The sequence below is a fragment of the Oryx dammah genome, unplaced genomic scaffold, assembly GCF_014754425.2.
Source record: "Oryx dammah isolate SB20612 unplaced genomic scaffold, SCBI_Odam_1.1 HiC_scaffold_17, whole genome shotgun sequence".
NCBI lineage: Eukaryota > Metazoa > Chordata > Mammalia > Artiodactyla > Bovidae > Oryx > Oryx dammah.
In genome coordinates, this window is record NW_024070201.1 from 13,823,187 (window position 1) to 13,837,207 (window position 14,021).

The window sequence follows — 14,021 nt, forward strand, 5'->3', positions numbered from 1 at the left end:
TATTTGAATTATGGATTTTGTTTCTTTCAGCTATACACCCAGGAGTGAAACTGCATGTCTGCATTTGTATAGAGTTCCCCTCTCTGGTTCTCTGTTTTGGAATTCCTGTCTCATTCTCTAGCTACCCTGGGCTTCTCAGGCCAGAAAGATAGTGGGCTATTTATGATAGTTTTTTCCACCCTGTATTGTACCACAATTCTGGTCTAGCCATAGATTAAAGCTATCAAAAATTGGAAATTTACTCTGTGTAAGTAATTTACTCCATATTTTGACTTTGCCTGTTTCTGTTCACTCTCTTGACCCCTTGGGTAGTTTTTGCTTGTTTAATTCTTTTTGTATTTTGTCTAGAGTTTATAGTTTTTATCTGTGGAAAGGTCAGTCTGTTCAGTTCAGTCGCTCAGTCGTGTCCAACTCTTTGCAAACCCATGAACCGCAGCATGCCAGGCCTCCCTGTCCATCACCAACTCCCAGAGTCCACCCAAACCCATGTTCATTGAGTCAGTGATGCCATCCAACCATCTCATCCTCTGTCGTCCCCTTCTTCTGCCCCTCAATCTTTCCCAGCATCAGGGTCTTTTCAAATGAGTCAGCCCTTCGCATCAGGTGGCCAAAGTATAGGAATTTCAGCTTCAACATCAGTCCTTCCAATGAACACCCAGGACTGATCTCCTTTAGGATGGACTGGTTGGACCTCCTTGCAGTCCAAGGGACTCACAAGAGTCTTCTCCAACACCACAGTTCAAAAGCATCAGTTCTTCTGTGCTTAGCTTTCTTTATAGTCCAACTCTAACATCCATACATGACTACTGGAAAAACCATAGCCTTGACTAGACGGACCTTTGTTGGCAAAGTAATGTCTCTGCTTTTTAATATGCTGTCTAGGTTGGTCATAACTTTCCTTCCAATTAGTAAGCGTCTTTTAATTTAATTTAAGGTCAGTCTGTTAGGAGCTTATTATTCCTCCATACTAGAAGTAGAACTCTCTAAACCAAAATAATTTAAAAAACTAAGTTTTTAGATATAAATAGCTAATTATAAGGTTTATACATACTTGATTTTTCCAAGGATTGTTTTTTAGTGAATGTTTCAGGAGAAGTATCTCTCTACTTGTCATAAGCTACCATTTTAATTTTACTATGTCAAGATAGTTTATTCTGATTTAAGCTGATGGCACAAATCTATAGATCCAAATCAGTGCTATTCAGATTGTTGTCCACCAACCAGTGCCTGTTTTTGAAGGTATTTGCTGCCTGTCCACAATGAGGACAGAACTGGGAATATGTATTTAGAAACTTTCATGCAACTTTTATACAGTAATTTTTATGCTCATTAAATATAAGAAAAAAACTTGGACTGTATTTACATGGCTTTGCCTATTCTTAAATTTCACTTTTTTAGTAATTAATTTTTCTTATATTTTAATTAATATAATTTATATTTATTATAATTTTTCTCATATTTTACAAGTAATGAATTTTTCTTATATTTCTTATATTTACACCATTGTTGGTGATGGCTTGGAAATCAGTTCTCACAGGTAATTTGAAAAACACTGGACTAGATTTCAAATAAGTAAATAACTTTTGGGAAGGTCTCAAGGTAACCAGTTAATAGGAGAGATGAGCCTAGACTATTATTTGATTATAGTGATGGTTCCAGAATGAACCTGGGATAGGCTAAAATGTTCTTTTGAAAAGATGAGGGACTTCCCTGGTGGTCCAGTGGTTAAGAATTCACCTTCCATTGCAAGGGGTTCAAGTTCAATCCCTGGTCAGGGAGCTAACATCCCACATAGCTTGAGGCCAAAAAAAAAAAAAAAAAAAGTAATATTGTAATAAATTCAATAAAGACTTAAAAAAAAGAAAAAGATGATGAAACTGAGGTGCAGAAAGTCCTAATCAAGTTGATTTTTGAGCAGGGTATATGACACAGTAATTAACATGTTAGAAAAAAATTCAGTGCTAATGTAACTTTCAGCTGAGATGAAAGTATTCTTTGTTGCTCACTCTGAGAAGTTACCTTATTACTATTTAAGTTAAAAGTAAAGCAGTAAGTTCACAGGAACAATAAATAATAGAAATATACTCATTTATTGACCCTGCTGTGCAACCAACTGTGTACAGGAAAACAACCTATTACATGGGTATTTTTATTCCCATTTTAGAAATGAGAAAACTGAGTCTTGGCAAAGCAACTTAATCAGAATTATAGAGCAAGTAAGTGACAGAATCGGGGGCTTCCCTCATAGCTCAGTCGGTAAAGAATCTGCCTGCAATGTAGGAGACCGGGGTTTGATTCCTGGGTTGGGAAGATCCCTTGGAGAAGGAAATGGCAACCTACTCCAGTATTCTTGCCTGAAGAATTCCACGGACAGAGGAGCCTGGCGTGCTACAGTCCATGGGGTCGCAAGGTTGGACACAACTTAGCTACTAAACCAGCACCACCACAACCACCACCACCACCACCAAGTGACAGAATCAGGATTCCAATTCAAATTTGTCTGGTTCCAAAGTCTCTACACTTAACATGACTGTTCTTTATTAATCACTAAATTTTATTAATCACTAAATAGACCACAATACAAATTGCTGCATCTAAGGATACAGATGGTTTCAAGTGCTCTACTAATATAGTGGTAAAAATGAACTTTACTAAAAATTCCTTTGCCAACAAAAGTCCATCAAGTCAAAGCTGTGGTTTTTCAAGTAGTCATGTATGGATGTGAGAGTTGGACCATAAAGAAAACTGAGTGCTGAAGAATTGATGCTTTTGAACTGTGGTGTCGGAGAAGACTCTTGAGAGACCCTTGGACTGCAAGGAGATCCAACCAGTCTATCCTAAAGGAAATCAGTCCTGAATATTCATTGGAAGGACTGATGCTGAAGCTGAAACTCCAATAGTTTGGCCACCTGACGTCAAGAACTGACTCATTTGAAGAGACCCTGATGCTGGGAAAGACTGAAGGTGGGAGGCGAAGAGGACGATAGAGGATGAGATGGTATCACTGACTCAATGGACATGAGTTTGAGTAAGCTCCGGGAATTGGTGATGGACAGAGAAGCCTGGCGTGCTGCAGTCCATGGGGTGGCAAAGAGTCAGACACAACTGAGTGACTGAACTCAACTGAAAAAATGAACTGAGTAGTAGAAAGTACAAGGGTCTCCCATCCAAGGATTCATCAGCTTTTACCAAACTTAGACTGGAAAATCCATGTTAAGATGCCAGGTGACAGTGAGCCAACAATTTGGAAGACAGGTAGGGATGGAAAAGCATTAGCAAGTTTTTTTTTTTCCTAATGAATCACTGTAGATGTTTATTCTTGTTTCTGACTACCTGTTCTCTTTGCCTATCAGAGGAGTACAGTTAAGCTCTCTTTACAGATTATAGAAATAAAAAACATTAGTTGCCATCCAGTACCTGCCAAGCTAGAGAATGGAACAGAAAGGCCAAGTCTTTTTGCTTCAATACATATTCATTCATTGTAATAAGTACAACAGTGGCAAATTTTATTTTCTTGGGCTCCAAAATTACTGTGGATGGTGATGACTGCCATGAAATGAAAAGACATTTCCTCCTTGGAAGAAAAGCTATGCCAAACCTAGACAGTGTATTAAAAAGCAGAGACATCACTTTGCCAACAAGGGTCCCTATAGTCAAAGCTAAGTTTCTCAGGTAGTCATGTACTGATGGGAGAGATGGATCATAAAGGCTGAGCACTGAAAAACTGATGTTTTCCAATTGTGGTGCTGGAGAAGATGCTTGAGAGTCCCTTGGACAGCAAGGAGATCAGTCAATCCTAAAGGAAATCAACCCTGAATTTTCATTGTAAGGACAGTCACTGAAGTTGAAGCTCCAATACTTTAGCCACCTGATGTGAAGAGCCAACTCGTTAGAAAAGACCCTGATGCTGGGAAAGATTGAAGGCAAGAGGAGGCGGTGGCAGAGGATGAGATGGTTAGATAGCATCACCGACTCACTGGACATGAATTTGAGATAGTGATGGACCTAGAAGCCTGGCAAGCTGCAGTGCATGAGGTCACAAAGAGTCGGACAGGACTTAGTGACTGAACAACAATGAACTACAGCTTATACGGAACACAACTAGGTTAGCTGCTCTTCTGAGGAATGCACTTGCAAGTTAATATTTCACTGCTCCTCTACCTTGAGACTTTCTTAAAGACATCAGTTACTGTCAGTGTAAATTATACTTAGTTTAAATCAACAGAATTCTATTTATCCTAGCAAGGAAGCTTTTTTTTTTTTTTTAAACTACTCATTGTCTTGATTTCTTTCACAGAAATAATCTTTGCATATTTTTATACCATATACATGAGGTGACTGTGATTCAGTGTCAACCAGAGAAATTCTTTTATGATATCCTTTCCATGGCCTTCCTTTGTCCTCTGTAATAGAAAATTACCAGCAGAAGCACTTCCCCTTCACCCAGTTCCTGTTCTCTTATCACAGATTATCCCTTTATACTCCCTTCCTGCCTTGTTGGGGAATTTGAGAGGGCAGGGAGAGACTGCTAAACCTTTGCCTTCTATCCAATATCCACTGCATCCAATAGTATACATGTCTAATCTTTTGCACATTTAACAGTTCCCTCACCAAATCCTCTTTCATACCTTTTTGGGTGGACAATGGATTAATGCCAAAGTGATTTTTCCCCTTCACACAATTCAAAACCACACAGAGTTTAATCCAAGTTACAGCAGGACTGATAGTTTCAGCTTTTCTTTTTTTGTAGTGCCCTTTCTATAATGCTGGGCCAGGGGTGCAAGGGAAACAGAATGATGAGCAGTCATTTTTTTCCCTATCTGGTTTATACTTTCCATACTGCCGTTACCATACCAATCACTTCTTCCTTCTCAACCTCCTCCTCTCCTGTAGCTATCATGTTTGAAACTGTGTTAAAAACTGCTTATACACACTAGTCCATTTCATCCTAACCACCCTTTTGGAGAGGGTAGTAATACTACTTACATTTGAGGGCTTTCTATGTATGAAGCATTGTTGTAAGTGTTTAACATGTAGCAAATTTGGAAAACTTAGCAGTGGCCACAGGACTGGAAAAGGTCAGTTTTCATTCCAATCCCAAAGAAAGACAATGCCAAAGAATGCTCAAACTACCACACAATTGCACTCATCTCACATGCTAGTAATGCTCAAAATTCTCCAAGCCAGGCTTCAGCAATACGTAAACCGTGAACTTCCAAATGTTCAAGCTGGTTTTAGAAAAGGCAGAGGAACCAGAGATCAAATTGCCAACATCCTCTGGATCATGGAAAAAGCAAGAGAGCTCCAGAAAAACATCTATTTCTGCTTTATTGACTATGCCAAAGCCTTTGACTGTATGGATCACAATAAACTGTGGAAAATTCTGAAAGAGATGGGAATACCAGACCACCTAACCTGCCTCTTGAGAAACCTATATGCAGGTCAGGAAGGAACAGTTAGAACTGGACATGGACCAACAGACTGGTTCCAAATAGGAAAAGGAGTACGTCAAGGCTCTCTATTGTCACCCTGCTTATTTAACTTATATGCAGAGTACATCATGAGAAACGCTGGGCTGGAAGAAGCACAAGCTGGAATCAAGATTGCCGGGAGAAATGTCAATAACCTCAGATATGCAGATGACACTACCCTTATGGCAGAAAGTGAAGAGGAACTAAAAAGCCTCTTGATGAAAGTGAAAGTGGAGAGTGAAAAAGTTGGCTTAAAGCTCAACATTCAGAAAACTAAGATCATGGCATCCGGTCCCATTAGTTCATGGGAAATAGATGGGGAAACAGTGGAAACAGTGTCAGACTTTATTTTGGGGGGCTCCAATATCACTGCAGATGGTGATTGCAGCCATGAAATTAAAAGATGCTTACTCCTTGAAAGAAAAGTTATGACCAACCTAGATAGCAAATTGAAAAACAGAGACATTACTTTGCTGACTAAGGTCCGTCTAGTCAAGGCTATGGTTTTTCCTGTGGTCATGTATGGATGTGAGAGTTGGACTGTGAAGAAAGCTGAGTGCTGAAGAATTGATGCTTTTGAACTGTGGTGTTGGAGAAGACTCTTGACAGTCCCTTGGACTGCAAGGAGATCCAACCAGTCCATTCTGAAGGAGATCAACCCTGGGATTTCTTTGGAGGGAATGATGCTGAAGCTGAAACTCCAGTACTTTGGCCACCTCATGCGAAGAGTTGACTCATTGGAAAAGACTCTGATGCTGGGAGGGATTGGGGGCAGGAGGAGAAGGGGACGACCGAGGATGAGATGGCTGGATGGCATCACTGACTCGATGGACGTGAATCTGAGTGAACTCCAGGAGTTGGTGATTGACAGGGAGGCCTGGTGTGCTGCGATTCATGGGGTTGCAAAGAGTCAGACACGACTGAGCGACTGAACTGAACTCATATAATCTGTGAAGCTGGTTTTCCTGTTTTACAGATTAAAAAATTAATGTTCCATGCCTTGGATTACACTGCAAATAACTGAGAGAGACAGGATGTGAATCCACTAACTTTAAAGTAGGCTTTGCGTGCTTAGTCTCTTCAGACGCTGCGACCCCATGAACTGCAGCCTACCAGGCTCCTCTGGCCATGGGATTCTCCAGCCAACAGTAATGGAGTGGGTTGCCATTTCCTTCTCCTAAGTGAAGTCGCTCAGTCGTGTCCGACTCCTTGCGACCCCGTGGACTGCAGCCTACCAGGCTTCTCTGTCCATGGGATTCTTCAGGCAAGAATACTGGAGTGGGTTACCATTTCCTTCTCCAGGGGATCTTCACGACCCAGGGATCGAACCCAGGTCTCCCGCATTGGAGGCAGACGCTTTAACCTCTCAGCCACCAAGGAAGCCTCCTAAAGTAGGATTTAAGGAACAATTACTTAATCATTTTCAGCTCTTGACGTGATGAGTATTTCGCCATCTCAGCTCTCACAGCCTCATCCTTTACGCGACCCTGTGTTCAGGGCCTCCCTTCCTCATCTCCCACGTCCCTCTGCCTCTCATCCTGCGGTTTGCCCACATTTTATTATTCTGTTCTCCTCCCCGACCCCCACATTCCCGTCACAATCGTCCCCGTCCTTAAGATCCTTGTCTTCAGACCCTCGTCCGTAGTACTCGCTGCTTCATATTTTTAAAACGGCCCCTCCTCCTGCAGCCCCGGCTGCCGCCGGCCTCAGAGGAGCCCCGGCCCTCAGGCGCCGTCACGCGCTCCCCGGCCTCCGGCGGCCGCGCGGGGTGGCGGCGCGCGAAGCGCGCGAGGGCGGGCGCCCCCGGGGCGCCGCGGGCTCCTCCGGCTCCCGGCAGCGCCCGCGCGCGGTGCAGGCTGGGGGAACATGGCCGCTTCCGGTCTCCCTGCCGGGCCGGCGCGGGCCTGAGCGCGGACCCGGCCCGTCGCACCCCGCCCTCCGCTCCTCCCGCCTGGCAGCCGCGGAGGTCGCCGCAGGCTTTTCCTCCGGCTGCCCCCGCGCCGCGCCATGGAGAAGAGCTCGAGTTGCGAAAGCCTTGGCTCTCAGCCAGCAGTAGCACGGCCGCCCAGCGTGGACTCCCTGTCCAGGTAACCGGGGCCCGCCGAGCGCCCGAGGGGGATGAAGAGGAGCCCGGGACCCGCTGGACGGTGCCCCACGTCGCGGGCTCCGGGACTGGGAAGCTGCGCCGGAATTTCTTCCCTCAGGCTGGGAACCTCTTCTTTTTTCCTCTCTGCGGGTTAGAGGCTGGGAAAGAGGAGGTTAAAACTCTGCGGTTCTTCATCGGCCTTACCTTTTGTATTCTGGTGTTTTTATCTGCGGTCGAGAACGCCTCCGTCCACTACATCCTCTAATCTCTCATTTCCCTTTAATTCATTTTTTGGACAGCCCTTCCACAACTCTGTCCCCTCCCCCCGTCTCCTCCCTGCCTTTCTCCCTTGACGACTCTTTTCTGAGACCCTTCTCCAGTCTTTTTTCCATCCGTCTTTCAGTCTTGGGTCTTTGGGTTCTTGCCCACCCTTTCCGCTCTTTCCCGTCACTTCACTCACTTATTTTAAGGTTTCCTTGCATTCTGATCTTCCGCCCTCCCCCCAACTTTGCTTTAAAATGTGAGTACCCACACCGTGAATCTTGCAGCTGAACGTTATTATTCCTGAGGAATGAGTGGTAGTTTTCGTCCTTCCTGGGCTACCTACCGGTTCTCCAGGTTTCCATCTTGTATCAGCTGAGATTTTTTTTCCCCCTGGAATTTTGAGGAGGATTTTACTATGTAGCTTTTCACAGGGCTGTCGTGAATATTAACTTGACGTGTTTCAAAGGCAGTTTTTCCCTGTTGTTTTAAAATAGTAAATTTTATTAAGAAATAGGAAGACCTGTATTGTTATACTGCTACAGTGAAATCAGGTTCTTTTCCTTTGAAAAAGTCTAGTTGTTATTAGTTATTAGATACTAAATCGCTGTAAACTAGCACGTTTCATTTTTTTTTCCCGTGAATAAATTGGAATTATTATTAGTTGCTCAGTCGTGTCCTACTTTTTGCGACCCCATGGACTGTAGCCCGCCAGGCTCCTCTGTCCATGGGATTCTCTAGGCAAAAATACTGGAGTGGGTTGCCATTTCCTCCTCCAGGGCACCTTCCCAACTGTACCTAAAGGAGACTTCATTAATGTGCATTAGAGGATAGCCCAGGTTAACTGTCATAGAAAACTGTCTCTTGAGCCTTTAAATTCTGTTCCTCTCTTTTAATTCGTTTTGGACTCTGCTAAATATGGATGATACTGCCGTTTTATTTATTTATTTTTTTTCTGTTGCTGTTCAGGACCTCATTGGGAAGTCAGTCATTACCTGATCCCACCTTTCTTCATTAGATTCTTTTCCTAAATGTGTTCACAGCAACCTGCCCACCCCCTTTTACAGTGTTTTTAACAAGCACAGTGTTGGTTTAATTGTCTTCTCTACTAGACTATCAGCTACTTGAGGACAAGGATCATATCGTATTGGTTTTCATATCACCATCATTTAACAGAGACCCTGCCTGTCAGAGGTGCTTAGTAAATTTTATTTTTTGAATTTGTAGTTTGAATTATGCCGGAGAGTGATTTTGCGTTTGATTGTATACCACTAGTGTGCTGTTGTTTCAGGTGCTTTTTAGGTTTATAGCTCTAAAATTTAGGTCTTCCCTGGTGGCTCGGAAGGTAAAGAATCTGCCTGCAATGAAATTTAGAAGACTGGGGGATTTACACTCAGCTGTAAAATCATTCAGAAAACAGGTTGGAAAATTATAATTTTATGGGAAAGTTACAAATGGCAACTATGGCTCAGGATAGATAGAATGTAAAGAAAACAAATGAGACAGCTAAAGTAATCTCATCCAAGGGAGGATTTGGAACCACAGGAGGCAGCATACTCTTGTTAGAAAGAAAGTACTGGATGTCAGGAGGCTCAGGCTCTTTAGTCCTAGGCTTAGTTTGTCATTTGGCCTGTCTCATTTAACGTCTCCGGTCTGCGATTTTTTCATCTTTTGAAATAAGGCAGGGGGAAGAGAGGGTTGATCTAGAACATCTGTAAGGTCCCTTTAAGCTTTAAAAATCTCTCAGTTCTATATCTTAATGATAATAACCTTTGTTTTGAATTTTTGAAATTACACTAAATGTTTATATCACATAACTAGGTTAGTTTTGCCGGTTAAGCACATTTATTTACTAAAAGAAAAAGCCCAACAACTTCAAAGTTTATATGTATATATTTTAACTTATTTTGACTGGAGTTTGTTGGCTTCATCCTCTCCAGACAAAACTATAAGTATGGCTCTACTTTCACAGGAAAATGCCAGCTTTCATTCCTGTTCTCTGGAAAAGTAGAAAAATAATATTTATTGATTGTCTATAGAATTCATCCTGCTAAATTCTTTCATATCTTTTATTTTGTGAATCATTACACATATTTGTGGCACTCACTTTAATCAACATTATAGGATAGCTGGATTGTAGACGCTTGTTAGAAAGCTTAATTTTAAACTTAATTTAGGGTAACAGTCAATCACAGATGCTTCTAATACCGAGGGAGGGTGGACAACTATGGTTACAACAGCAATGGTACGTAACTACCCAGATTAGGGTTATTACTTTTGTTATCCTATGATTAAGTGAAATATTGGTGTTTGAACTGTATTGTTTCAGTCTTTTGCAGAAATCTCATTCTTAAATTGTAGTTCTGCTTTTGTTTTATGCAATTAGAAAATTCTCGTTTTCTTATTTTCAGTTAGGAAAATTGCCTTGTGAAATTACTTTGATATCTCTTGCAAAATAATAGTTAATAATTCTATTCAGGGTATTACAGATTGTGATTTGCACACTAGATTACCAAATTTCTGCTGAGTTTAGGTCAAGGAAAATTTTGCTTATGTTTTCTGTTTGTTTCATAATGGAAATTATGTAGCTGCACCTTCAATTTGGCAAAAAGTCTTCAGTCAAATTTATAACTGAAGTTGGTAATATATTCATCTTTAATTCCTTCAAATAATCCTACTATTAGATGGAGCCAGCTTAAATATTATGTTTAAATGTGTTCATTTGTAAAATGTTTTATATTCTTCTGGGAAGTAGGAAAAATACAAATCTGTAAAATAGTACTGTAACCCATGTGGTTGCCCATTGTTTTTTGGAAAATGACACACTCAATTTAGGCTCTTGTGGGATCTGTGGTTCACACTAAACATATGTTAGTTTTAATATCTGTATATCCACAGTCTATGTATATCTATAAATCTGTAGTCAGCTCAGAATTGCTATTGCTTCTAGCTTTGCCTTCTAGGTCATTATAAACCTTATATCTTTGTTCACAGAAGAGCAATTTCATTCTTAATATGATATTTAGATAGTAGTTTCTATCAGCTACAGCTGATTAGCAATTATGTCATCTTGCAAGCTTAAGCTAATTTTTCTTTGGTGAGTCCTGCTTGGTATTGCCTACTTGAGTGAATGGTTCAGCAGCTCTTGTATTTCCTGCTGTTTCCTTCATCACACATGTCCTGCCCCACAGAGAGAGAGAGTTGTGGAAAAAAATTCATTTCAGCACACTGATTATCTGACTGTATTCCAGTTGGTCTTGCTCTGATTTTTGTGGTCAGACTATTGATAAAACAGTACTGTGGGCCAGATATGGCAGCTAGGGTAGACCTGAGCTTCAGAATTGTAGAAGTTATACAGCAGAATTTAACACTATACTGATACTCATCTGGCTTCTTAGTCTGTTTTTTTCCATCTTTCAGTTTGTACACTGTTAGAGAATGTACTGCTTAAGTGGGTTTCTTTGATTATTTTTTACTGTGCACAATCATGCTAATAAATCTAGTGCCAGAGAGGCACCCAGTAGATGATTGAATAAAGAAATGTTGACTGAATGTTCAACACTTGTCTTATTTGTTGTTTCTACTCAAAGAATTAAAAGGTTTTCCAAAGTGAAATGTGGCCTATAAAGTCTCAAGTTCAGGTTCGAGCTGATGGGGCCCTTGTGTGAAGCCTCTTGACACCCCAGGCGTTTTTATTGTCTGAATTATCTTTTCTCTGCCCACTCCTCTTATCTTCACAACATTGTTTCCTTAGCCTACTGGATTTTCCATCTGTCTTGATTACTTTGGTCTCTTTCTCTCAAATTTAGTTTGTCAGTTATTTAATCTGTATTTCTTTCATCTGATATATCCTCATTTTCTAATTTCTCTGGGCACCATTTGTTTGTCTCAGATTGTTTTTGGTTATCAGTTGATTTCTAGTGTATAAATTCATTAGCATTTATGAGCATCTTAATTCTTTACCGACTGAGCTACAAGGGAGTCCTATATTTACATTTAACTTAGGTTAAAACAATCAAAGAGGAGGTGCACATAATATAATCAAAAAAGTAGCTCAAGCTAATTACATTTTTGAATTGCATGTCTTCCTTAAAATTATCATCATTTGAAAACAGCAGATCGTGGATTTCTGTTTCTATGAATTTTGATGATACACCGCCTGGAGGGGCTTCCTTGGTGGCTCAGCGATAAATAATCTGCTGGCAACGCAGGGGCCGCAGGAGATGCAGGTTCAGTGTCTGCAGGAAGATCCCCTGGAGGAGGGCCTAGCAACCCACTCCAGTGTTCTTGCCTGGAGAATCCCGTGGACAGAGGAGCCTGGCCAGCCACAGCCCATAGGGTTGCCAAAAGTCGGATACAAGTCAAGCAACTTAGCATGCTTGTACGCACACACAGACATAGCCCAAAGAGGTAGGAGTTTTTAAGATTTCTAAACTACATTTCACTGGAGGGTCTCATTCCTGGTTTCAGCCCCAAGGTCACTTAGAAGTGATGCCAGTAGGAAGTATCCTTTCAGGTTGTTTTTTTCAGTAGTGGTGATGGATTTGTATCCAATGACAGTCTTACCAGTTCTCCTTTTGACTCTTGGCATGACTTCTGAGGCAGCTGGCTGAGTTAGCAGACTATAGCTACAGAACAAAGTGAAGCTAATAGATTGTATCTCCAACCTTGGCCTTATTATTAACACCTTGCATCAGACATTGAACATTTTGACAGCCTAAAAATTACTTATTTTGAGTTTCATTATAACAGGACCCTAAAAGAACCTTTAAGTTCTATTAGATAAGATCCAATATTATTGTGAACTAATCAGTACTTGTGTATATTTTTCTGGAAGAACATGTACAGAGATTACTTATTGATCACAAGTGTTCAGTTTAATACTGAAGTTGAAACTGGGTCCTGTGTATGATTTTTACCTGCTTACTCTGTCATCATCAGTGTTCTGTTACTATAGCTCAGTAGTTCCAAGACAGTAACATCAGCATCCCTTAGGAATTTGTTCAAATACAGGTTTCCTGGCCCTGCCTCAGATGTAGCTGAATGCAAAGCTTTGGGGGTGGAGACCAGCGTTTGTATTTTATCAGGACAGCCAGGTGATCCTGATTCATGCTGAAGTTGGAGAACCACTGTTTTGAGTCTTTTACTGATGGTTGCTTAGTAACTCCAAGCCTATTACTTGAGAGCACTGTTGTAAAAATATTGACTGAAATAATGAAAGGTAAAACTCCATCTCTTGTGGATTTATTATATCTGGCTTTTAGGAAATTTCCTGAGAGCTTTTCTTTCTTAGCCACAAGAAAGAACACCAAAACAAGAATATATGTTTTGGGGCTTATGAAAATAGGTCCTTGGTGAGACGCATTAGTGGTAACATATAATTTTTGAAACTGTTAAAAAGAATTCCAGAAGGCTATCACCTGAACCAATAAAGGATTATGTCCAAGGGAAGGAAATAACCCAGATACAGATGTTCAGAAAACAGTGAGTTTATTTTGGAAAGCTTCCAGTTAATGCTATTGTATTCAAACTCACCAGGGACAAAGGTTGCGTGTGATTCAGGAAATTCTCTAGATTAGTATAGAGTATTTTCTTTCTAAAGGAGGTTAGTTTTGAGTCGGTAAAGCACTTGCTATGTCTTGGCCTATCTATGATTTAGTTAAATCAATGGATAGGATTAAAGCTATTGAGAGGTGCATAGGGAGTGATTTGATAAGCTTGCTTTACACAGGAAGTCAGGTTAAAAATGGAACTATATAAAATGAAAAGATTGATACAAGGTGGTTATAATTAAAGGGACAGGGAAGATGCCCTTTTAATGAAAATAATAACCTCAGTGACCTCAATTCCCTTTCCTGTAGCTTTATTACACAGAACTAACTGTGGGTATCCCTCTTAATGTGTTTCTATATATGTACCAATGTTGTCATCACTATAGACCACTTATGAGCAAGTTTTCTAATTCTTCTCCTGGCCAAGTACCTTAATACCATGGCAGTAATTGCTGATGAATTTTCCTTCTTTAAAAGACTTTACTGGATGTGATTAACTCTTGGGCTGTTTAAGTAATTCTTAGTCTAGGTTAAATAAGGGCAGATGCTATATAATAAAAATTTTAAAATGTTTCAACCTATACACTTCAAAAAACCTAAATACACTTAGTTGGAAAACTCTTCTTTTTAATTTTTTTTTTTTAAGTTTAG

At 40.7% G+C, this 14,021-nt stretch overlaps 1 protein-coding gene across 2 annotated transcripts in view; it reads left to right on the forward strand.

Annotated features, from left to right (window-relative positions):
• Positions 1-7,276: 7,276 nt before the first annotated feature.
• Positions 7,277-14,021, forward strand: part of MTMR2 (myotubularin related protein 2) — a 111,984-nt gene continuing 105,239 nt past the window's right edge. The window contains exon 1 of one of the 2 annotated variants that reach the window (XM_040257887.1): positions 7,277-7,558. In XM_040257887.1, coding sequence (XP_040113821.1) covers positions 7,479-7,558 — 80 coding nt within the window. In that variant the 5' untranslated portion in view covers positions 7,277-7,478. The remainder of the gene's footprint in view (positions 7,559-14,021) is intronic. The other variant, XM_040257888.1, reaches the window with a different exon arrangement.